The sequence below is a fragment of the Gallus gallus genome, chromosome 4 (genome assembly GCF_016699485.2).
Source record: "Gallus gallus isolate bGalGal1 chromosome 4, bGalGal1.mat.broiler.GRCg7b, whole genome shotgun sequence".
In the NCBI taxonomy this organism is placed as follows: Eukaryota; Metazoa; Chordata; class Aves; order Galliformes; family Phasianidae; genus Gallus; species Gallus gallus.
In genome coordinates, this window is record NC_052535.1 from 72,670,715 (window position 1) to 72,696,904 (window position 26,190).

Here is a 26,190-nt window from a genome sequence, read left to right on the forward strand (position 1 = left end):
ATGAAACAAGATCATATCCTGAATACTAACACTCATGCTGTCAATTCTGAGAAAACAGTATGGGCACGTAAGTATGCATGAATTTTTAATTCAAGAAATAAAACACTATTAATGATACAATATACAGTTCAGGTAAGTAGGGCATGAGCAATTCTAATGTCTTCAGTCACTAAAGCTAAAGTTTTAAATATATATTAGCACTGTCATATGTTCTGATAACCCCTTTCAGCTCTCAGCTGCATGCCAGGATCTACTCCAAATGACCTACTTGAAATATTTCCACTTCTATTGATATACATGCTAAAAAAAATGGAGGATGTGAGAAAGTCTCTCTGATAACAGAAATGAACAGCAATGGGGATAGGTACAAATAAGTTAAATAAAAACACATTTTAAAATTTCTTTAACAAATTATCATGAAGAGGAATAGATTCTTGTCCGACCAGTTTCCCCACTATTAATGACTGAAAGCGCGACGGCCAGCCTTGAAACAGTATATTAAATATAAGGAAAGGATTTTCTTTTAACCAGGAATTTTTTTGAAAATGTAATATAACTCTTCAGCCTTCCGTGATGGAGAAGAGAAAAACATTTACTATGTTCTACTCTTAAAAAAGACAAGATAAGCAAAATCTTCTACCATTGTCTGACAGTTAAAACAGCTGGCTGTGAATGTAATCAAGTTATTTAAATTGTATATCCAGTATCTAGTAATGATAAAAAGCATATGCTTTCACTCAAAGATGGTTAAGGAAAGAGACATTAACATGACTTCACTGAAAAGATATCTTTCATATCCTTGACTACCTTATAGCCCATCTACCCTAGAAAGCACTTCAGTGAGCAATTGCATGTCATCAATTAAAATAGGACAGAATATGCATTTACGTAACAGCTTGAATTAAGAAGCCTATTAAGCAAAATACATAATTTCATGAAGTGCATTACATTCTGTAGCAAAGACTGAAATTGAGATAGAAAAAGATATCCAACATCCTTCCCAAGCTTGCCTGAAATATTTTATTACATTATAAGAATATATTTCAACCACAGAGAAAAATTATGTCATTGTATAATATTGTTCTATAGCAAAGAGAATATTAAGTGATTGGATTTTAATTCCTAATGAACTTACAGAGGGATGAGAAGAGATGGAATGGAGTCTGAAGAAAAAACGCACATACATCTCACGGAATATCTGATACAATTTGGAAGGTTCATGGTACAGAAAACAAAGTGGAGCAACTGAAAGGATAAAAGAAGTATAATTGACACAACATTGTAAACTGCTAAAAGAATTCAATGGTTAGAGGCATGAAGTATGGTGAAAACCGTGTAATATATATCGGCACAATTTACAAAACTTGTTCTATAGAAACTATTCAAAGATTGTTATAATAATCTACCATTTGAAGTACAAAGTTAAGCAAAGGAATACAATACATTCTAGCATACAGTTCTGAATATTTTAAGAATCCAAACTACTTAGAACCTACATGTGTGAATTCATTCTTCTACATATATAAATCAGAGAAGATGGCTTACTAGAAAATAATGGTGCTTATGTAGGAGAGGTGGGGGCACAAAGGCAAAGTGAGATGTTCACAGAAATATGTATTTACATTGGGTTGAGAAAAGCAGAGGGTTTTACTAGTGTGTATGTGTAAGGATTGAAGACTGAGGTGAAAGAGTTGGCAAAGTGCTTTTGTACATAAAGGCCAGGAGGATATGAGAACAGTGCCTGACAGGTGGCACTGTACGAGAGTATGTGTGCAAACATGCAGAAGTATACGACATTTACATCAGGCCCCAGGTGCTTCCTCCTAGAGCAGCTGCTTGGTCCCAGCTGCTGCACACGCAGCTTGGATTCATACTACAGTGTTTCTGCTGCCTGCCTTTTCAGTCTCCCTTGTTCTCACAGTCTATTTTGTGCCCTTTCCAAGTAAAAGGGGAAAGGAGGGAGGGAAGAGGCTCCCACCCAGTTTGATAGCGCTGTTCTAAAGGGCAGAGTCAAATCCAAACATTTTGAAAAGCAGTTTCTCATGGAAGAAATTGAAAGCCTCCTAGTGAGCACTTAAGGAGGAGTGTATAATCAAGCTGCTTCTTATTTCAGTAGACTTAGATTCCCCATTCAGGTCCAAATTTCTATTTCATACTTCAATTGCCTTTTATCTCTGACAATTAAAGGAGTGCGATCATTAAGCTTTATTAGTAGCTAAACACGGCATCTTAAGGATAGCCTGGATAGTCTTGAACTCTGCTTGCCCAAATACCATTGTTATATCATCCCCCACCTTCACCATCACCACCACCACCAGCTCTGGAAACCTGTAACACATACTCTCATGGTGTTTGAGCGTCTCTCTGCAGTACATCTGCTACGTAACATGCCTTGATGCCTTGTTACATCTGAGAACTGGGGGATTTTTCTGCTCTCTTCCTAGAAATCTTGTTGATACTCAAGCTTTCCTCTGTGCAGGGCAGTAGCAACCAACCTATCACTTAACAGTCCTCTAACTCCTATTCAAAGACAGATACAGCAGCAGGCCTTTCACATAATTCATATGGAAGACTGACAGATAAATTGGTCTACCCAGAAGACATGAAAGCATGAGAAAAGAGAACTCTGCAAATGAACTTTTTTCCCCTCTATTTATATATATTAAGATGCCACTTTTGATGCGGAGGCCAACAGCTCGGTGATTAGCTCTCAAACAGTGTATGGTATAAGGTTGTAATGTGAGGAAACAGAAGCAGCTTGGAATTTTAAGAATCACATACAACAGCTTTTATATACACAGAAATAGAATATAGAGAGCAATATACTTACAGAAAAATACATACAGCCTTAAACTACGATACAATAAAAAGAAATCCCAGACTGCTAGAGTTTGTATGAGTCACACTTACCATACATAGAAAAGCCATGAAATGGGATTACACCTAAAAAACAAATATTTCTTTTATTGTTCTTCTTCTAAATTGATTTTTATTCTTACTAGAAATGTATTTTTATCCATGCTAGAAATGTATTTTCCCCCCGAAGTTCCTAAATTGTATTCTGCCTACTGCAGGGATAAAATATCTCTTTGTTATAGCACCCAGACTATATATATTTGTTATAGTCTTAGATCTCTAGCTTGTATCAAAGTATTAGATAATAATACTTAGATATGAGATAAATTAGATAATTTACTTCACTACCACCAATGGTGTGCCGTAACACATGCTATAGTTCCTAGAAAGCCACGTAAAGCTCTGTTTCCATGAAGTTACTAAGCATAAGGTTTGATGAAATCAGAACCTAATTTCAGTTAAATGACAACCAGTAAATGTCATGCACCAACAAGGAGGGAGCTGGAAAAAAAAAAAAAAGGCCAGTAACTCCAGTAACTCATGTAGTACTCAGACAAAACATTTAGAGGACTTAGCAGATGTATGACAGTTCTCTCCTCCTTTGCAACTGATCTCAGCTTCCATTCATTAATTTTCCATAGGACCAATGAGAGGGAACTGCTTTGACAAGAGGTCATAAGGACCTTCATGGCTATAAAGCTGCAAAGAAATGTGGAGGCAAAAATGGAAGAAAGGGGAGGAAACAAATGTGCTATCACTGACATCACCAGGGCAGAGAAGGCACAGAAGGTAAGGTCAGAGATAAGGATTTAAGACTGGTAATGTCAGGCCTTAAAAGCAATAGCAATGAGCTTCAATTTTAAATGTGGCACAAAAACAGGGTAAGGTTTCAACAGACCAGGACTGAAATGATCAGAATAAGAGCTGAAAAAGAAAATTAACAACTGATGTAACAACAGCAATGATATTGATTTAAAATTGTATAGATATGTTAGATCTGAATTTCTAAAATGAACACTAATTCTGAAAGGAAAAGAGACTTTCAAATGTGGTGTGCAGAGCATTGAAAAGCTAGGGGTCAGGATATATCTTTCAGATCCTCTAAGTGGAAGATCCTCTGTCACTGGAGTACAAGCTGCTGCACCAGGAGTTGCTTTCTCTCTTTCCTACACATATAGACAAACTCCGTGTCACTATTAACAATAGGCTGAATGTGCTTCTCCATTAGCTTCAGTCCAACTTAATCCTTTAAATTAATGTATTTATCAGAATAACAGTAAAACACACTTTGAAATAGAAAAAGAGGTTAACGTATTTGAGGAAAAACATCTCCTGTACCTTTCCAAGCTACCACTAGAGGAGGCAATAGCATCATTCTTACCGTTTGGTGGATAGAAAACAGCATATTCTTCTATTCCCAGTTTTCCTGTGATTCATCAAACAACAATTAAAATGCAATAAAACTGTTAAGAGGTGTAAAGATATAACTTAAAAAATAGACTTAAGTGACAATTACAAAAACTGTAACTACAAGTGTTATTGATCATTTGATATCGTGCAAAAGCATGTAAGTAATGCAATAGGACAGATACACTCTCAAAAGTAAAACAAAAATGCAGCACCAACAAGGCAGGAGGATAAATTAGGGAAAAAAAAGAACAAGAATTTTGATTGGGGTGTAATATTAAGGGGATCTAAAGGTGTTTGCTGCAGTTCTTGAAGACAGTGAAGTTAGAGGGATAAGTCTGTCATGCTGTGGTAAGCTGACTTAGGGGCAGAAAAGTCATTTAAAAAGGTAGAAGAACACCAGATAAAAAATATTCAACACTTCATTAAGTCTGCAACAGAGAGGAAGATGCATGGTACAGCTGTGACAAATCAAAACAAAGAAAAGTGATCTATTGGACACAAAAGACTAACTAAGTCAAGACAAACGTTGACTGTACAGATTAAACCTACTAGTTTTCTCTTCCCTGCAAAATGAACATCTCACATTAGTCAACAGTATTGTAACTGCACGACTTTCTCATTTTAAATCTGCTATAAAAATGCTCACAATTTACTTAGCACTATGAAAAAGGGTTTTAAGCATTTTAGAATTACTTAAGAACTTTTCATTATTTCTCTGTTTTAAAACGAGATATTAAACTATAATAATTCATGTGAAAATTTATAGGATATTCACAGGTCCTGCAGATCTCTGTGCATTTTGTTTTCTACACAGAAGAATGGCACAGGAACTTTTGCCAGGTTCAAATTAATTTGGCTTAAATATTTTCCCATAGTACGGATTGACAGAATTAAATTCAAAATTAATCTGTGAAGTTCCTTCCCCCTACCCATGAAAACAAAATCCAGTATTTTCCAATTACAGAAATCAATTGTTCCATTAAACTACAAAGTAATTTTACTTTTCCTTTCAATTGTTTGCTTGCCCTGTAGCTGGGAGTTGTAACCTGGAAGGTGATTATTTTTAGCATGAAGCATTTCTCTTGGAAAATTAGCCAAAAATAGGACCTACAAGCGTTGCAGATATATGTTGCACATGCTCAGCAGAGACTTAGATTTCAGCAACTTCATTCTCCAGATTTGTTTTGGAATAAATAGAATAGTAGTGTTTCTGGGCTGCCATGGCTGTATGCCTGAAATGAGACCCAAACCCCACCACTGTTCTGCTCTCTGGTGAGCCCCTTCCTAGTTTCTGGCAGTAGGTAAAGTAAACTGCTTAATTCATTCAAAGAGAGAGAGAAAGGACCTACTAAGCAATAAGAAAGGAAGAAAAAAATAACCACAAAATAATCATTGGCTCTAGTGACACAGGTAGCAGCACATGGAAAACAAAGTGAGCAGAGTTTATGCAAAAAAAAAAAGTACTTGGTATCCATTAGGCTACATATACCAGAACTAGGGACCAAGGAAGAAAATGGTAACGAAGAAGGTAAATCTAAATGAAATATATATATTTAAATTAAAAAAAAAAAAAAAAGGATTGGATGGTTGAAGGATTCGAGGAAGAAGACAAAATTGTGAACCTCTGGGTAAAGCCAAAGGAGGTGAAGATCTAAGAAGCAAGGCAGCAGAGCTCAGAAGCATGGCAGAAGCTGGCTGAGAGGGCAAGTGGACTAAAGTGATAAATTCAAGACAACTAAGATACAAAAAAAAAAAAAAAATCAGCCCCACAGAGAAAAATAAAGCCAAAGGTAGGGTAAGACTCTGGAAGACACAGTGCAAGCAAAAAAATCAGCGTAAGCCTGCTGGGTAGAGCTGTACTTTTCCAGTTCGTGTAACAGACCCTAATATTCTTCAGCAACATGTTCTGTTCCTGTCTACAAATACCTTCAAAACTCACTGCTTTGGGAAGATAACACTCTACCCCCACTTCCAATTAGTAAATCTGCTGAAGTCGCAGAGGCCAATGATGTGTATTTAAATTTCTATCCCAGCTGAAGACAGATGTCATGATTCTACTATACTGTCGTAGATGGGTTTTATTTCATTTTGGAAAAACACTGAATAATTACACACAGAATACTACCATAAAATAACATCATTGCAATCTGGCCTTTATGCAATCAGTTTCTAAATTACAAAAATAGAACCTCTGAAGATGTCATCTGCATGCGTGATGTTCTTTGTTAATATTCTCTTAAATGTAGTCCACCAGGTGTAATGAACACAAAAGAAATACACATACTGTATTCTTTTTTAAAACAGCTCCTATTACCTCGTATGTACGACTTAGGTGGAGTAGCACTGCTGTAAGCAAAGTGCTCCAATACTGAAGTATCTCGGGAAAAACAGAGTAATACCTGTAGAAGACAGCATAAAAAAAAAAAATCAGCTGACAATCAATCAAATTGAACAAAGAAATGCCAAATAGAGATTCAAGCACCACTTTAATTAGCACTTGTAAGATGCTTCTGAAGAACACTAATATGGTTGAAAGCTATCGACCAGCTCCATTTAGTGTCATGTTAAAATTCCCAGGCTCACTTTGAGCTTGCTATATCATCTTCACATTCATTTGTTGTCAGCAAAATATCCACATCCTACAATCTTCCTCTTTTTGCCTCTCAGCACCAGTTTACTCCCTTCTGTCATGTCATATTGATGTACACCTGAATAATCAGCATGTTGGAACATTCTGGAATGTTTCAAAAGTACTCTTCAGGTTTTGCTTAGCTCCCCCTTCCCATTAATCTCAGTAGTTAAAGTGGCAGTGCACTGCTGCTTTGATGTCTAATAGGTCATTTTCCCATTTGGTTACTATGACTTAGGGAAGTCCAAATAAGAGCATATGCAAATGAAGAATTTGCATTTTAATACACATGCATTTCCAGAGGACTGATCCTCATATTCTCACTCATTCCCATGAGCTTTGCAGAACGCTTGCACTGTTCAATACTTTCCAAAAGAACAAGTGAGAATGTTCACCTCATATCCTTAAGTTCTGAAATGCATGTTGTATTTTACAAAATACATCTGTATTTTTCATTGCTTACATAAAGAAACAATTTACCGTTCATAGCAATTGTGTAAAAAATCAATTATTAAAAGCATCCCCAGAAAAAAAAAAAAATCAACAATAAAGAATCTCATCCTATACAGTTGAAAAAATACAGTAATTATTTTACTTTAAAATGTTCCTGTTTTCATGCAATGACAGATAGTGCTATCCAGAACGGACACGAGAGGGCAGAAGTAAAACAACCTACAATTTGCTGACTTTCAAACAACTAAACTCGCTGTTCTTGCAGCTTTCAACAGTTATTCTTTAAACTGTTGCCAAGGTGTAAGATGTGGAGATGGTTTATATGGTGTTTTACTACGTAATTGCTTACGAGTAAAACAAATGGGGTCTTCCTTCAGCAGATTATTGCAAACATTTTCCAGAGATCAGCGTTTATCGAAAGGAAACACGCAAAACTGTGACATGTGATGACCACTCTGTTTTTTTTGAAAGCAAGTCATATTTGAGAAATTTCCCTTTTATGAATCTCAAATTTACCTCTCAGATACAAACATCTTTTAAAAAATAAATACTTTCTTTATCTTGAACAGTTTAAGCTAAATATTATTTTTTGTGCAATACACAGTCATTTTCACGGCTGCCAAAATACAACTGACAATAACAATACACAGGCAAATGTAATTCTCTGTATATGTTAACTGAGGTGAGAGAAAGAGGAACTAATCTAGAAGGGACATAAATTGTGTCCTCTCATAGGGGAAAGAATGTAACCTTATTTGAGGCCTCCCTCACCCACAGAGGGGGACACAGTGCCCAGCGCCACAATCTGGAAGGCTTTAAATTTAGACCATGCAACTTCACAAGAGGTAGACTCCAACCCAAACACGAGTTCTGACTACACTGAAAACTGCTGGGTGAGGCTCTTTGCACACATTCATTATGCGGGATGTAAGATTTGAGTATTAAAATAGAATATCTGACACAAAATCACAGATGTACAAATTTGTCCATTTCCACGTTACTTTTCTCATTCACAGAAATGATGCTGCTGTAAGAAATAATGACACAACCCCCTGTGAAGTACAGAAATGTCTGATAAACTACTGGATATGATAAGACCAATGCTGAGTTGTCACTGCGGAGGTTTTGAGGTTGTAAGTTTTAATGCTATTGTTTAAACAATTACTATGTTAAAAATATCATACATAGACATGATACATAGCATATTTAAATAGTAGCCCATTTTTTTACTCATACGGACTAAACAACATTAAGGATAGTTTTTGCTTTTGCTAGTTCCCCATATTAATGGCTGTTTTACATACTACCATCAAAGAAGAACTGTTTTACATAGATCTAAAACAAAAAAATTAAGCAAGTCTAACCTAACAAATGTGACAAATGAAACTGAAAAAACCATGGGAATGTGAAGTTTGCTGCATGACATTTATGTTGACACTGCAATCAATTACACATTAGGAAATTCATAAATGTAATCTCCTTCCGTTCAAGGGTATCTGACAGGCAGCAACGAAGATAATTCTATATAAATTAGCTGTATTCCCTCTTGCAAGTAGCAGCTTCGGTATGGGAGGAAGCTTAGAAGTAACCATACATATCATTACCTTACGCTGAACCAATGTGTTCAGTTTAAAATATGTCAATAAAATATCTTTTGTGCTTATTGCAGTATGTCACTGCAAGAGCTGGAAAGCAATATTTTTGTTTTTAAACTGGAAATCTGAATATAATTCTCAACTCTGGATATCTCTGCATGCCACAGCTCCTGTTAATCATTTTTACTATTACAATGCTAGAAAGAGGAAGAATATAGCTGACTTCATATTTTTGGTATTGGAAGGGTGACTGAGGGTCCTTCAGGACTTTTTAGAAGCAGGTCATGCTTAATCTGTCCAAACGTACAAGGTTCATTTACAGTATAGATACTCTGAAGGGGCAATATACGTAAGGCAGCAAACACAAATCTGTTGAAGGTCCCAATGTATACAACCACAGCAGTACACTTCCTAGCTTCTCTGATAAAAAATTAAGTTACCTACCTGATACAAATAATCCTCAAATACAAAATAGTAGTCATCATTGCTTGCTGTTAGCTTTACATCCTGAAATAAAAAAATGTAGCAGTTTGAAGCTGAAAGACTGAACTAAACTTAACACAGTGGTAGAAGACACTGCTTCACCATTTAATAATGAAAAAGCTTATGGTTAAGCATATAAACCATGTTGTAAGATGCAAAATCATAATATCAAGTGCATTATTAAAGTATTTAGAACTGAAACTTGAAATGGAATCATTTGGGCCTCGGTGCTATCTTACTTCAGAAATCATTTATTCCTCAAAATGAAGTTACCATTTTCTCTGTGACTGTTTCTTCAACAGTTTAAACAAATGTCTTACACAAGAGTCACTGCAGGAACAAGGAGAGAGTTTACAACAATAAATTCACTTTAATTATTCTGACACTTCTTAAAGTAAAACCATGTAACATTTTCTCTGTTAAAAAAAAGAAAGAAAACAAACAAACAAACAAAATACCCACACACAAGATACTGCTGTGATGACGACATAAATCACTTGGGCCCTGCTTAATGGATTACTTACTTTGTAAATCAGGCTGTCCACTAAAAGGTCATGCTGGATCACATTTGACTTAAGCTGCTCGTAATACAAAATATCCTAAAATTGAAAATATTATCATCATCAGTCAGAGACAAAACTGTAATTTATGTTTAAACTAAGAAAGATGAATTTTAATAATAATAATAATAAAAAGAAAATTTTAAAGCATGTATTAAACTCGAAGTCTCACTACATAATTTAGGAAGCATGTTATCACTGCTATTCTGCTTCAGAAATGAGGCATAGATTTGAGACTTCATAAAGTGAACCCCCCCTTTATGTTTATTCATGTGGTACATAATTAACAGAATGAGAACGAAGGAACTAATTCAAACCAATGATTCTCATCTTCCAACTTTTGGGTCACTAAACAGTCAAAACAGTCTCTATGCTAAAATCACTGCGATATTTTCATGCATCTCTCTATCAGTGAGTTCTGTCATATCTTCTACCATTACTGAGCTGCAGCAAATATTTTATATTAATCTAATATGAATCTCTACATTTTTTAAATGTTGAAAGATTAAATAATGATTAAATATATCAAAAATCTTGTGAAGAATACAAATAACTCAGGCCTGTTTTTAAAACTTCAGTTACTTCCTGAAAGCATACAGAAGATGAACAAAGGGGAAACAACAAGAAATTAAAAGAACAAACATTTCACAGTGTTGTTTTAATTTCAGTGTGTTTCTCCTGACACCACACAGATGTTTGGATATTACTAGATTTACATAACATTGCTGATTCCTTTGCAAAAGATGCAAGACTGGAGTAAGGATTTAAAGAAAAAGAAGCAAGATGAAATTTGCAGACAGCATTATAGAAGGAGAGAATACAAGAAAATACAGAGAAGGCCAAGGAACACTGCAACTGTTCTTTGCACTGATCAAAAACTGGGAAGTGGTGAATCGCATACACTTAGAAAGTTATTAAACTTAATACATTACTAAACTTAATTTGAAATGAGGATAAATGCATTATTCCTTAAGTACGGGTAACTACCACAGGGAATGAGGAGATGAAAAAAATAAAAGAAGTATAAATAGTACACTAATTATTTACAAAGGGTGACACAAATATTTACTAAATATAAACCAGTAGCAGTCTGAATGCAGCACAGTCTTTAAATGCTACAGATAACTACTCTAATATTCAGGTTAGAATTTTAAAGCATCAATATGCTAGTCTATATAAGTGCAGCACTGTTGAAAAAGTATATATATATATATAAAAATATATGAAGTTTTTCTGTTTTTCTTTCTTTTCCTCCTATCTCAAAGACCTGCACATATTATGACAGATGAAGCCAGCAAAAAACAAACACAACAACAAAAAAAACCAAAAATCCACTCAGCATATTGTGGAATTAACTGTTTCTGCTGTGCATGCAAGTAAGATGCCTTAAAGGTATTCCAGAAGCACTAATGTGCTTGATATTTCACAAAGTATACAACCAAGGCGGCATTCAAATCCGTTAAGAAACACCTAGCCAATTTCTCAAATATGCATAACAAAATTAGAAGAAGAGTTTTAACTTCAAGAATATACTATGACAGAAGAAGATGAAAGTGCTTTGCTCTGAGTGTCAACTTCTCTTTAAAATCTAATCATCCAACAAGATTCCAAAACACAGATCCTCAAGGCAGCAAGGTGATGAGCTCTGAAGCTCCAGAAGATCACTTCCAACACTGGAATGAAGTCCAATTAGAACATTCCAACATTAGAATTAAGTCTTCTGTTGCTCTATATAGGCAAGAAACAGCAAGACAGTTTGTGTAGCATAGAGTCTGCAGTCAAACAGATGCATTATGATCTCCTTCTCCACAAACCAAAAATGCGACACAAGAAGTTTAACTTATTTACAAATAATCATTCAAAAAACTCACGATCGAGATAGACACTGAACTAGGATCAGCAGTTCTTCATCTATAATTTTCACCACAAATAACTTCTCTGAGCTACATGTTCTTTAAAAGAGAGCTGTACTAGACAGTACAACACAAGAAGCTGCAATAAATTTGTTCTTGATTGGCATTAGGCTCCCATGTAACTATGGGCCAGCTGTTTACAGTAAGAGTCAATAAAGCATAAGTTGCTCGTTTTAAGGCACATAGTCTGCTTACACATTGCAAGAGTTAGGCAGCTCAGAATACTGAGAAATAGGAAGCCTCTCTGACAAGAACAGTGTTAGTTCATATGGTGACAATCCACAGGGAACCCCCCAAAAAAGTGTATCTTGAGCCTCTTCAAGAATTGAAAGGCTTCTGTCCAACAGGAAACCATAGCTCGGAGAACTCTGATGAACAGAACTCCCCTTTCTTGCTGGGGAAGTTTTGGTCAAGCTCAGAATCAGGACTCCGTGAATATTTAATACATATGGTACAAATATCATGTCTTTAGCCACTCTTCTGTGTTCCCTTTATAGTCACTATCACTTGCAATTTAACTAGCTTAAGAGAATACAAATCATGCTTCAGTAGCATCTAATCTTACGGATTATGAAGACACCCTAGAATTGTGCATTTAGATCAGATGGATTACATCTTCAGAGAACTGTAAAGTTGACAGGAGAAGTACCTGAAGTTACTGCCCTCAAAGTTCAACAGCAAATGAGTGGTATTTTTACTTAAAAATTCCCAAATAAAAAATGTTTCACCCATTGTTTTTCAGATTTATCTATTAACCTCTTTGCCTTGGCTGTTCAAAGGCAGAGATAATAGTGTTTAATAGTTAATAGTAGTTTAAAAGTTAATAGTAGACCTGTGAAGCTTCATGAATTAATGCTCATACGCCAATTCGAGCTTTTAAATTGCTATTTATATGTAACTAATGCTGTATATTTAAATTGCTTACATTTAATCAGACTTGAAAGCCAAAAAGATCAGGTTGCATTAAATAGTCTACATTATTTTTAGTCTTTACAATGTTCTCAGGCATAATTCACAGAAAACATTTTAAAAAATACAATAAAATCCCATGCCAGTTACCTAATGTAAGTCAAATACAGTCCCAAATCTCTGCATTTTACTTGAACAAACTAAATTCTGGTACAACTCTGAAAGCCAAAACAATAATGTATTGTTTAGAAAGCAGAAGCAGCAGCAGAGAACATCAACAACTTCATCATTTAGAAGTTGTTTGTATAGCACAATGCTGAGCCTTTTTCCTTGGTGCTTGTTTTGCTACTGAAGGAAGACATTAAAAACAAATTTTTCATTGAATGCATTGAGAAGAGTTAATTTAGCGATATCAGATGGATCTGTCAGTTTCCCAGGAAATCTTACATAAATACAGCAGAAAGAACAGACATCAGAAACAAACTGAATGCTAAATCCACCTGAACTGACTCTGCAAGTGAAGGTTAGAGGCAATTTCAATCACAAGCAGAGCTCAGATGGATGTCAAGATAACATCAGAAGAATAAAAGCAAAACCTGGCATTCAGATATGAAAGTATATCAAAAGAATCAAACCATTCAGTTATTTTAGAAAAGATTGAAAAATATTTCTAAATTGAAAACTAATTATCTACCTATCTATATATGCACACACACATACACTTCAGGCTTTGTTTGTAGCAATTTAAGGAAATCTCTCACCTTTCCATTTTATAATTTAAGGTATCTTAAAATACTACTCTATAAGGTATGACTAGAAGTTTAAATAAAATAAAATCCAACCAACAATCATAGACAAGATATAGCCACCACTTATTTTACTGAATAATAACTAGATAAATTATATCACATTAACATTTGAACTGCAGAATATTTAGAGACAACGTAATGCCCCAAATACAGCTGACAATTGTTCATGCATTATCAGTAAAGAGTGCCTCAAAATGCACATTATCTGCCTATTTATTCACTACATTTTGAAAGAAGAAAAACTGTAATATAGAGGATGCTACTGAATGTGCTCATGAACAGATTTTAGCTGAAGCACATGTTTTGTAAAAGTGCTGGTGAGAACTGCCCCTGTTTATTCATGAAAATATATATTTTCTATTTCTGGCTATTCTAGGATGATAAACAAGCAAAGAATTGGAAGGACACAAAACTCTATGCTTGAGAATAAATATCCTTTGAAAGTGTTTTTGCAGCTATTTTGTCCCAGAGGGACAATCTGAATGAAGCTCTGTAACAGAGAATTTTTCCTTAACACTTCCTACAGTGGGATACAGTCCAAATTGATGACAAAGTTTGGAGCTGCCCTTCATTATTGCTAATGACTGGTAACTAACTCATAGAAGTTTTAGAATGCTACTGAACTTGGATGGAAAATATTCAGAATAGACACATTCTGTCTCATTAAGCAGAAAGTCAAAGGCAATCTCTTCTTTCAAAGAGAAAATTAACAACTTGGCTTTCCTACCAGCAGTGGCACCCAGAACATAACTACTCCTGCTACAGTGGCAAAATGAAACTCATGACTGAACAGTACTTGATGAAACAACCACCCTCTACTGTAAATTGAGAAAGATATTCCAATAAACCTAATGTTTTCTGTTACAATTTCCTTGTTTTAAATTCTCCAAAACTGCTTCAGACAATTCTAAAAAGCCATTTGGAAGTGGGAGAAGGAAGTGATGTGAGGGCAACGAGCCATCTTTTGCTCGACATGGAGAACACGTTTTCAATTCATAAGCAAAAACACGAATTCTAAAAATACCCTCAGTTGAGGTCACACAGTGGCTCCAAGGCACCAGTTAATGCTATCTCCAGTGTAGTGTTTTGCACTAACCCTTTCCTTTCGTAACTAGCAAACTACTAAACTATATTTTATGTTGGCTTATTTTCCTGCTATTATTAAAATATTTTTTAAAATCACAACTGAAAAGTGATCATTCAAATATTTGGTCCTTTCATCTCAGAAGTCAAAATAACTTGACATTAAATTGAATTACTGTGCTGCTTTATTCAGACTTAGAACAGACTTAGTGTTTGATATGCAAGGAATGACCTTACTGGATGTACGAAGAACTGCTTCTGTACAAGAACAAAAAGGATTCATAAAGGGTGCTGTACAGTGCTCATATCACATGTTTACAAGACCAGTTTCAATGCAGTTTTGCTTATGGCATCATAATGAGTAAAAAAACTGTTTGGGTTATGACCAAAGCTTGTTGTCCTTTTCAGTAGACACCTGTGAAATGTAAAATATGTCCTTAGTCACAGTGACAACAGCGTTACCAGGTTCTCAGCTGTTTGAACAGGAGAGGTCTGAGTGGGAATCTAAAGCTACTGATCCTTCCCTTAGTAACTCTACTGATGTTACATGATGTTACATAATGCCCTATTACAAACTTTGCACCTAACCTGTTCATCATGTTTTTAAACCTAGAAAGTTACACTCAGTAGAAGCTTCATAAAGTAAAGCATTAGTAATGTCTTTGTGCTGGACTTCTCAGAATTAAGATTTTCAACCTGTTAACTCAAAAGTGTATAAAGAAAGAAAAAAATGTATGAAATAATTAAAAAAAATGTTTTCTACATGCTGTTTGAATGTGAATGCTGTGGATGAACAACAGGGTAACAAAAGAAAGGGGAAAAAAAGAGAGCATTTAACAGATTCTTAGTAACTGTGTGCCATCCATTTGGTGCAATGAATGAGACAGATGTCCCACAGGAAAATCTGTGACTGTGTGATTCAAGGTCATATGATAATACATATATATACACACACTCACACAGCCAATTGGTCTGTCTGTACAGACTATTAACTGTGATACTGTTTGGCTTTTAAATATTTGACTTTTCAATCTTAAAAAGTATGCTTTTAAACAGTTTCTCTCAAATATACCATTACAAATGAAAACTAATAAACAATTCACTGCTAGGCAGTGTGTTTAAAAACATCTAAATAACTGTACATAGAGCTTACAGGTGCCAATTATGAAGCTAGATTGCCAGTATTATCCCCTACTTGGCTGTGTACTAGCTTTAAACAGAGGCTGAGCTTTACTGAATACTTTTATCAAACAACAATATTTGATGCTAGCACACACAATGCCTATCATACCAAATGCTTGTAACTTTCTAGATTAAAAGAAAGAAATTGTGATTCTTTTGATTTACAGATGCACATAGCTATAATGTAATAGATCCTAAACTGCAGATCAAAAATATTACAGTAAGAAATCAATCGAACTGCACAATTCAATTCTAGTAGAGAAAGAATACATATGAGGTAGAGGGGAAAAAAAGTGTTAGACAAACTAATAAAGCCTAAGAAAAAAAACAGCAGACTAAAAAACAGCTCCACTAGTCTGAAAACTGCTTTGCTATATTTTGCAAAAAAAATGAAGGTGTATATGCAAGAAGATCTCAGGTTGTTAATATTCTGGCAGTAGTTATATAAATACTTCCGTGAAACACTAACAAAGCATAAAGTGAACTATGGGCATTCAGCTTGTAACACAGCTACAGTAAATCACGTGCTACCCCACCTGTCTACAAGCAGTCTATTAAGTCTCTGTCAGAAAGCCTATCCCTTTAATGTATTTCATTTGTAGCACACAAAATCCATGAAGCAATTATAACTTATAGCCCAGGGTAACAAACACTATGCTACATTATGCAGAAATAGCCTTGGAAAATGAGATAAAAGGTTCTGCCACTTTTAAAAATTTCAGCATAGCATACTATACAAGCATTCGTACACTCAGTGTTTTAGTAGATATTCTCCAATATAGTGTATCTTTCTACACTTACAATCATTTCTGTTCTCTGTGGAAGGATGTGGGGGATTTTTTTTTTTCTCTCTTTTCCAGTTCCTAAGTTCAGCAATTTGAAGCTGTTGACAAACTTGCAGTTCTACATCATTTCATCCATCCTCACTTACCACTTCTTCTTGAGGTTATCGTTACCATTCTCCAGCCACTTGACATCACCTCAGCTGCACCATAAAGCATTGTCTCACCAATAATTCCCTACATACAGCCAAATAAGATCATTCTCAAGACTCTGAGCCCTGTAGAATATCTTCTGAAGGAGAATGTGAAAATATAGCTTGTTCCTCTTTAAAAAAGAAAAGTGACTGTTGAGAAATGTCCACATCAATTTCAGGAACTAGATTTTGATAAATCCATTTCTGTACTAGCTCATGCTTTACACGGACATAAAGTGAAATATTCTATATTTTTATTATTATTTTCTTGACTTTCTGTCATCAAAACAGAATACTTGTTGGGTTGTTTTCTTTAATTCAACTATTTCACTTTCTACATCAAGATAAAGATGCTCTGAGAGCACACAGGACTTAGCAGAATATGTACAGATGCAGTGTAACCAACAACATTAATTTCACATGATAATACTCCTGCTCTCCTAAAGAGAAAGACTTCTAAAGTTCAAGTTGATCTAATAATTTAATAGAACTTGAGTCTTGTGTTAAGCATCTTGATTAAGATTTACAATATTTTGTTATTATTTCAACAGCTCTCTCTTCTACAGAAGATTTAATCTTTACTTACTAGAAACAAAAGCCTACGCTAGTTTTTCAAAAAAGAATAAGCTAAGTAATTCCAATTCCAGGCCAAATAAACTTAATAAAGACTTGTTTTTGCACAAATACTTGCTAAGTAGATTGTCAGTGAACAGGATTCAGGTTTATTTTTAAGGATAAGGTCTTATCATTATACTCTGTAGTTACCAGCCTCAGAGTTATAAGAAAGTGACTACATTTTCAATGGACATGAAATACAGCAAAATTGCCACATTTATGACTAAACTTACATCTCTGCATGTTATTTTAATTGAAATCAAAATACTGTACCAACATATTCACAATTCTGCAATGACTTAAATAAGGATTTAACTTCCCATGGTATGAATATACTAGATATACTGATTGTCTTCTAATACTGCAACAGATTTCAGTCTTGAGGACTTCAGTAAAACACAAAGTACTATGAAAAAATGCTGCTGCACAAATAGGCATGAAAACAGTCCATAAATACAAAGCAATTTACAAGATATCTATATGCAGATTATGACTGGTTCTATCAGCCAGGAAAAAGGCATATGCATTTTCTTTTTATAAAACTTCAGAGAGATTCAGCTTTATGAGACTTTATTCTTGTCCCCTTTGAAAAAAATCAGCACCATTAAGGAAAAGCTCAGATGTTAGCTAGATCAAATAAATAGTCTGTTCCACAGTATTTTGCTTATATACTTAGAGAAGAGCCTAAAAGACACACAGCACTGAGGTTTCTGAAAGGAATGTGTATCAGTTAGTGTGAAAACTCAGTAGAACATTTCTATTCTTGAAAAAGATCACAAAAAAAATGTGTTTGCATACACGTCTTCACATTTTGCTCTCACTTTGCCCCTTACCTCTGGCTGATTAGAAATATTCAGAATGAGGGCCCATAGATCAGCTCGGAGTGCTGTTGGACATCCCTGACGAACATATTGTTGAGCTGCAGCACTATCTTGTTCTGCTAAAACTGAAAAAAATGAAGCAAGCAGCAAACAACTGTAATTTAAGATTTCCAAAGTTTATCAGACTATCAAGTTCCTTATTTTTTAATTGCTATTTTCTAAGTACTGAAAATCGAATTTATACAAAAAATAACAGAGTTCTGTAACATTTCTATGCAAATGAAATGGACATTATTCTGGGATACAAAAATAAAAATATAAAAGGAATAAAATACTGTATTATAAAGATACATTGTATTTCACTGAAATGTAATGCCCTCCTTTTTTCTGCTTATGTAGTTTATCACAGTTTTCTGTGCAAGCAATCATTTGGAAACATTTGTTTTAGGTGATGTTTGTTATACAAAAAGAATTCAAACATTTATTTGACAGATAAAACACATACATGCAGGTAACAAAGAATGCAAGAGAGTAAGGTTAGTACTTGGCATCATCTGATAGTTTGAGTGCAGTTTAGCCCTATAAACATGTAACACAAAGATTCAGGAACTGGTACAGTCTAGTTTACTATGTTGAAAACATTAACTAAAGAGAAAATATCTAAAAGGTCTGGTTTCCACAATTCAGTTTTGAAGTAGCTCCTTGGGAAAGAAAACAATTGACATTCTGCCATTAGCAGAGGAATAGCACTTAAATGTCTTTACTTAAGCTCAGTTGCAGCTTCTAGACTGATATCAAGTGGAATAAGCAGTCATACATAGCCACAAAATACTTCTGTACGAATGGTATCTTATACCAAATATGAGATTGCCACTTACTCTGCTTTTTTATCACCCGTATTTTGATGTTAACTATCTAGAGATGGGTTTGAGAAAATACTTCTGTGCGCTGATTGACTTTTGCAAAGTATTTGAATATTCTGGAAAGTACTGTGAACCACAATGTAAATAATTTCAAGATGGAAAATATCAATTTAATCGAGGCATTTAGGATACTTGAATTGATTTTGGATTTTCCAGCTTGATTACTAATGTGTGATTAAAGAACTAAGTTGCAATAGATAGGAAGAACAAAAAACTTAAACAGCTGCCCACAGATCAGTACTGTTCTGGTAGTGAGATGCTTCCAAATCTGTACCCTCCAATTTTTCAGCAGTCTCTCAGAAACAACTTGCTATTCTAAATTTAACTGTATACTATATTCATCAGATCAGTCTTGTAATGGAAGGATGAGGTCAGATTCAAAAACCTATTGAATTGATTCCTCTCTTTTTCCCTCTCCTTTTGAGTACTGAATAGACTGATCTGCCAATTTTTTGTTTAACCTGTAGAGCTCTAATACAGATGTTGTGTGATCTCCTTTTCTTCCCCCAAAGAGCAAAAAGAAAAGACATTCCTGCAATTCCCAGAAAACTGTGACTCATCTCGGTGCCTGTGAGTGTTTACTTTGCCATTTTTTACTGAGACACAAAGTATGAAAAATTAGCTTTTTCCCATACAAGATGAGTTTTTCAATACAATCATGGAATTACAAATTAAAATACAATAAAGGCAGCTCCTCAGACTAGGTCATATTTTACATCAAAGAAAATCAATGCCTCTGTGACAGGCAAGGTCATAAACATCATCCAATGGAGCAGGGAAAAGGATTCCCCTTGGATGAACTTAAGTATACATGGTCAAGACTTTAGCTTGCAGTTTTACAAGATTGTGTCTTCGCACAGATAAAAAATTAAGGCAATCTGTGTAATAGAGCCTGCTCTACACTGACAAGAGATTAGCATTAAAAATTATATGGTGTGTGGATTTAAATCTCAGTAAGTTTGACTGGAGATTTTTTGGGGATAAAATAGAAAAGAACCGGGATTGTTTAGTCTGGAGAAGAGAAGGCTCAGGGAAGACCTTATAGCTCTCTTCAGCTACCTGAAAGGAGGTTGTAGTGAGGAGGAGCTCAGCCTCTTCTCCTACATAACTTGTGATTGGACTAGAAGGAACAGTCTCAAGTTGGGCCAGAGGAGGTTCAGGTTGGATATTGGAAAATACTTCTCCAAAAGAGTGGTCAGCTGCTGGAATGGGCTGCCCAGGGGAGTGGTTGAGTCACTATCTCTGGAGGCATTCAAGGAACATTTAGTTGCTGTACTAAGGTTTAGTGGGAAATACTGGTGGCAGGTGGACAGTTGGACTGGATGATTTCAGAGGTTTTTTCAACCTTGGTGATTCTATGATTCTATGAAGAGGGAGATGAACAAAATAAGAACCACAAAAAGAGAAGAAAGATAGAAACATCACTGATTGGTTAGTGAAACAACAAAAGGGAGTGGTACTTTTGGAATTGCATCAATCCCCTTTTTTTGTTTGATAAAATCTAACAGGAATCACAAGGGACAGTAACCAGTGGATACTGATGGATTTCAAACACCGTATGTATGCTCTTATAAGCATATCTGAATGAAGAAATGTTTGTTCCTATCCCAATCATTTCTCATCCTTCAAGGAAACTCCTGAACATTTTCAGAAAAAAGGTGTATACATGGTGGTTAAGTACCGCAATATTTAGCAAGTTCTGCAGTTGCAAATAACCATTAAGATATTCTTTTCTGATGCAGACGTAAAACCCATTACACTAATAAGAACTGTGTATGCAGGGAAAGGAGTCCAGAATCTTTTGATTTTAAAATGAAATTCAGCAGTGACCTAAGTTACCACCAAAAAGCTGTGCATCTATGCTTCCTATTTAATTTTAATGAAATATCTGTGGAACTATTTATCTGATAGCTACTGGTAGACTGCAATGCTTCCTTTTTCCTTGTCTAAATTACAATGTTATTATTGACTATGTTTTGTTCTAGTCTGCCTAATTTGTCAAAATTCTAAAGGCGTCTGAGATATAAAATTACGAGATATATTTGTTACTACTCAGTTTTTTGTTTATTTTACAGATGGAAATAGATGCCTACCTTTTTGTCCAATACGTACATGCTCATTTTCAAAGAACTCTAGAAAACAGAAGAAATAGAGATGAACTGCAAATATTAGATAAGAGAAAAAAAGAGAGTACAATATTCTATATTTTTCTACATATGTCTAGCAGTAAAAATCAGCTGAACGCGATGGCACTAAAATTAAACTGTATCAGTATCAATGTTCTTTTTCAAGGAATAATACTAAACAACTTCTGGTCGGAGAGACAAAAATACAAAAGCAGCACTGTGCTACAAGAACTAAGACTTTTAATTAGGTAAATTTCCATTTTAGAAGAAAAACAACTTCATAATATAGCCTTTTTCATTTTTGTACAAAACACCATTTTAAAACTTGGTTCTACTGGAATAACAGCATACAAGGAAAAATAACAGAAGACATGTATATATGTTACCAGTGTCACACTATAGGGTTGACTTAAGATTTTTCAGTATTTTCTGTATTTTTGGATACAGGCAATTTTGTTTTCTAGTGTTCAAATACCTGAAATACAATTATTTTCAACTGAAGCTGATGATTTTATATCTTCTTCAATCTGACCCTCTGTATTTGAAATGCTGTCTATTATTAGCTATATTTTACCAAGAAAATTGCTACAATCCTAGCTACAGAACAAACATTTATGGTTTGCTGTGAAAGAAATAGATGGATTATCTGATATTTGCACAGTATTCTATGCATTAGTGTTCTAATTAAATGAGTGAAGCAAGCATTAGCTAACCAGGAGGCACTTGTGCTGAATCATCAATACCCAGCTGTCCTACGTTTAAGTCTAGCTCACTGAAGTCTTCTTTCTGAAAAGAAACAAAACCATAAAAAGGAAATTAACAGTGTTTAATTCCCTAAATCACAAGAATTCTTCTTAAAGTATAAACATAAATATTTACTCCACAAAATTTATTTCTATTAAATGCATATATATGAAATAAGAGCTCAGGTTTTTAAAGAGAAGAATTTCACATCAATCCTTACTCTAGTTTCAGTTTTGAAGTTGACTATGAGCTATGCCAGGATGTAATAAAGTGTAAAATAAGATATTAGGTTAACTGTTGTAGTAGGCACCTGGCGGGGATACGTGCTGTACGGGATAGGCCTCTCTCTAAGCATAGTGAAACGGTGCTGTTGTGCTCAGACAGACTGTCCTTGCTAACAAAGTAAACAAGATAAGATGGCGAAGGAATGAGGAGACAATAGAAGCCAAATAAGGAATTGTGGTAAGGGGCTAAGATCCAGTACGGACAAATCCGGACAGGGCACGATAGCTCAAGTAAGGTATATAAGCTGTGCTTAGTAGTGAATAGACGCCATTTTACTGCTCATCATATTGGTGTGCGTCTGCAGTCATTTGGTCCTGATCATTTGGTCAGTGTGCGCAAGAGGGCTAACACAGGAGGCTAACATTGCAGTTGCAGAAGGCAACAGTTAATGAACTCTAATTCCGAGCTGTTCCTCAAACGAGATGCAAGTTTTTCTACCGGCATAAAATTCTGACAGACCTTATCAGTGGGTCATTAAGAATAGCTCTCCTATCATCCAGTGATAAGACTTATACTCGAGAATTCCTTTCATTTACAGTCTGAAATTATAACAGGATTCAGAATTAATTTAAGAAGAAAATCAGAAACTGATTGTCAGGTTAATTGATCTTCTGCAGCTTGAATAAAGCTGAGAGATTAAGATAAATTACATATTTAGAGTTTTCTTTCATAAAAAAAAGTTAAGAAAACATGCATGAGCATATATTTGGCACAAATCAACAGCTGTGTGACACAAAATGAAAACTTCCCAATTGACTGACAATTTAGTATTTATGTTTTCTTTGTCATTAAGAATGTCTTTTCACAAAACCTTTCTATCTTGTATTTTAACTAGTGACTTACATGAACTGTATGTTCATCTTGATTTTCATTATAAAAGGAAAAATTTATCTCAATTTTAATATACTCTATTATTGTACAGGTTCTTATTCATCAGCAAGGTAAAATGATTTTTATAGAAACTTACTGTCAAGAAAGAATATACTTACCAATTCTGGAATATCTTTAACTTTTAGAGGAACCTGAATTAGCCCCAGATGATTTCTGAAACTAAGCTGTTCTCCATTTTCATAATTTGGGTTTCGAAGATTCATCAGTACCTTAAAAATGGTAGCTCTGTCATTCCTTGCACATATTTGGAAATCTACAGTCAGAACTGTTCTCAAAATCAATACCACAACCTGTACCTTTGGCATAAAACCATTTCCCGCAACTACTAGATATACAGGCCCAAATTATCAAACTATCTACATCTACATTTTCAAAACAGAAAAGAAACCAACTTTTTCAGGAAACAAACATATTCTACTTCAAAAAGTAAGGTCAACTTATGAAATAAAAAAGCAGAAAGCATTTTTGACAGTACAAATATCTTCACTAAAATGAGCTTCCTTCTCAAAGCTATTTGAAGCTTTCTGATGGCTACAGAGTCTAGGATACTCTACAGCACTACTGCTTTTCTGAAAGAATCTTTATTCATGCTTTTACACTGGCAATCCTATGTGGTGTTTAATCAAAATGACACACAATTTGCTACTACAATAACTACAATATTTTCTTACTAAATAATAAAACCTCCAAATATTTTCTTCTGTTTAAGATATATATATATATATTTTAACAAAATTAAGAATCTAATGTAAGGATAAAATTTAAAAGAGAAGAACTTAATGTAAGTGGACTATATAAAAGAAATTAATCTGACATATACTCTTATTATATGGGTATATGTTTTAATATTGTAATGTTAAGCTGGCAAAGATTCCTTCCAAGGTAAATGTCCAGCTTTTATGAAATTCTGCAACATTCTATTTCTACAATTCTCAGTCTTTTAAATATTCTAATACCATGGAAACTCACCATGAGACTTGTAAATTAAAAGATTAACGAAATAAACTGAAAATTCTGGAAAGAAAACAGTATTAGGAAAGATACAGTGACCTAGAAAGTCACTAGATAAGTCTAAAATGAAAATAGATTTGTTTACAGATTCAAGATTAAATGCACAACTTGACTGTTAGTACAGTGATGGAAAACAGAATAAATTAAAATTTGTTTAATTAAAATTTTCAGACATGAGTAACTTGAAAAGAGGAGCTCTTCAGAAAAAAAGTAATGAAGTGAATATAAAGTTTATTGTAGGATTCAGAAATGTATTCACAGCTGATGAGCATGAAACAATTCATACTTAATAAAATCAGTCTTTTCTACCACTACAAAAGACATTCCACTAAACTTATAATGAATCATTTCAAACATTAAAATACATTAACTCTGGCTGATCTAGACTCTGACTGATCCAGATTGATGTGACTAAATGAGGAGATCACCTCAACTCTAAAAATCTATTCTGTTACATTCTTGATGATGTGGTTCCTGTATAACTGGCATAACTGAGGATTTTGTAAATTTTATTTTCAATCTTATCTTAATCCCAAACCTCCTACTGTGTCACTATTAAGCACTGTTGATGACAGCAAACTTATTGCTCTGTTGGCCATTCCTATTCTAAGTATAGCTGGTAAAGTAAGTTCTGTTTTATATAGACATTCTGAATCATGTAGTACCATCATTTCTGACTTTAAAGTCTTGAGACTCATGTAATCCCTTTTCTTGTAATGATTTTGTTTGATAGACCAAAGCCACTCAACTCCAAATATTTCTATTTAACGTTTGATTTTTCACAATCCTAGATGACCTAAAATTTCAAACACCAATTAGTCTAGCAGCTTCATGTATTGCAATTTAACATTTACAATTAATTATGAAGTAAGTTGGGGAGTTGCTCTCAGAGGAAAAGTTTGCTTCAAGCAAAGTTATTCTTTGGAGAAATAGAAGGTCATCACAAATATAATTTAAAACTACAGTTAAATAAAAGAGAACAACATTTTATTTTGTAAATAATACCTGGAATCATAAAATGCATCCATTTTCACTTGTTATAAATGCCAATTTGTCTGAAATACCAGTGCAAACATATTAGAAATGTATTAATTGCCACAAAATCATCATTTTTGCATGTTAACTGTTTGCCTTGTCTAGTTATCTGAAAAATGCATGAGCTACTGCTGTAGATGCACCTACATGGCCAACTTATCTCAGAATAAGAGTGAGACTTTACAGAGAATCTCTGGACCTTTCCCAGTTATTGTGCTTGGTTAACATCACAGAGCTGTCTCAACCAAGATGTACCTCGAGCACATTTGATGTACTCAGGTCATAGACTGGCAGGCAGTCGAAGCAATCAGACTGGAATTTAGCTAAAGTAAAACCCCTAAAAATTCACACTGCAAACGTTGCACCAACTTTTCCACTTTACAAATGCACTTCTACTACATTGCAATCTGTTAATGTCAACACAGCTCATCCTTTTTTGAGAGACTATTGTTCACCATCGGTCTTTCTATTGTTGCTAAACTAGAACTGGAGCAGTTAAAAGATTTAAGAATATCTCTGCCACTTCTACAAGTGCTGGATAACATAAGAAGTTACCTTCACAGTTCATTAATCTACTTTAGGATTCTTAAACGCACATTGGCAATAAGAAAATTCACAGTGCGTGCGTGCATGTAAGCATTTTCACTTTTTTCACTTTTTTAGTCCTATCCATTGAGTAAGTTAACAAACAAGTATTGATGTGCCTTTAGAGCCACTCTCATAAAATATATTAACCTTAAGTAAGAGTCCAATCAGACACTGTCTTAAGAAGACCTGGAGAAAGTGCAAAAGCTAATATGATGGAGAGAAGGACCTTGTAGGAGAGAAAGGCTTGCAAATGCTATCCACAAGTACAAGGGATTTGTGTGGGTTGGCCTCAC

The 26,190-nt window shown here is 34.6% G+C and overlaps 1 protein-coding gene across 3 annotated transcripts in view; it reads right to left on the reverse strand.

The window, feature by feature from the left end:
• The window catches only part of TBC1D19 (TBC1 domain family member 19), a 45,158-nt gene that overhangs the window by 3,308 nt on the left and 15,660 nt on the right, over nt 1-26,190 (reverse strand). For all 3 annotated transcript variants that reach the window (XM_015285711.4, XM_040699293.2, XM_025150238.2), the window contains 10 exons: nt 23,362-23,472; nt 22,057-22,129; nt 21,311-21,349; nt 18,307-18,419; nt 9,951-10,025; nt 9,388-9,450; nt 6,581-6,665; nt 4,238-4,282; nt 2,911-2,943; nt 1,136-1,245 (listed from right to left, as the gene is read on the reverse strand). In XM_015285711.4, the coding sequence (XP_015141197.1) occupies nt 1,136-1,245; nt 2,911-2,943; nt 4,238-4,282; nt 6,581-6,665; nt 9,388-9,450; nt 9,951-10,025; nt 18,307-18,419; nt 21,311-21,349; nt 22,057-22,129; nt 23,362-23,472 (747 nt within the window). The remainder of the gene's footprint in view (nt 1-1,135; nt 1,246-2,910; nt 2,944-4,237; nt 4,283-6,580; nt 6,666-9,387; nt 9,451-9,950; nt 10,026-18,306; nt 18,420-21,310; nt 21,350-22,056; nt 22,130-23,361; nt 23,473-26,190) is intronic.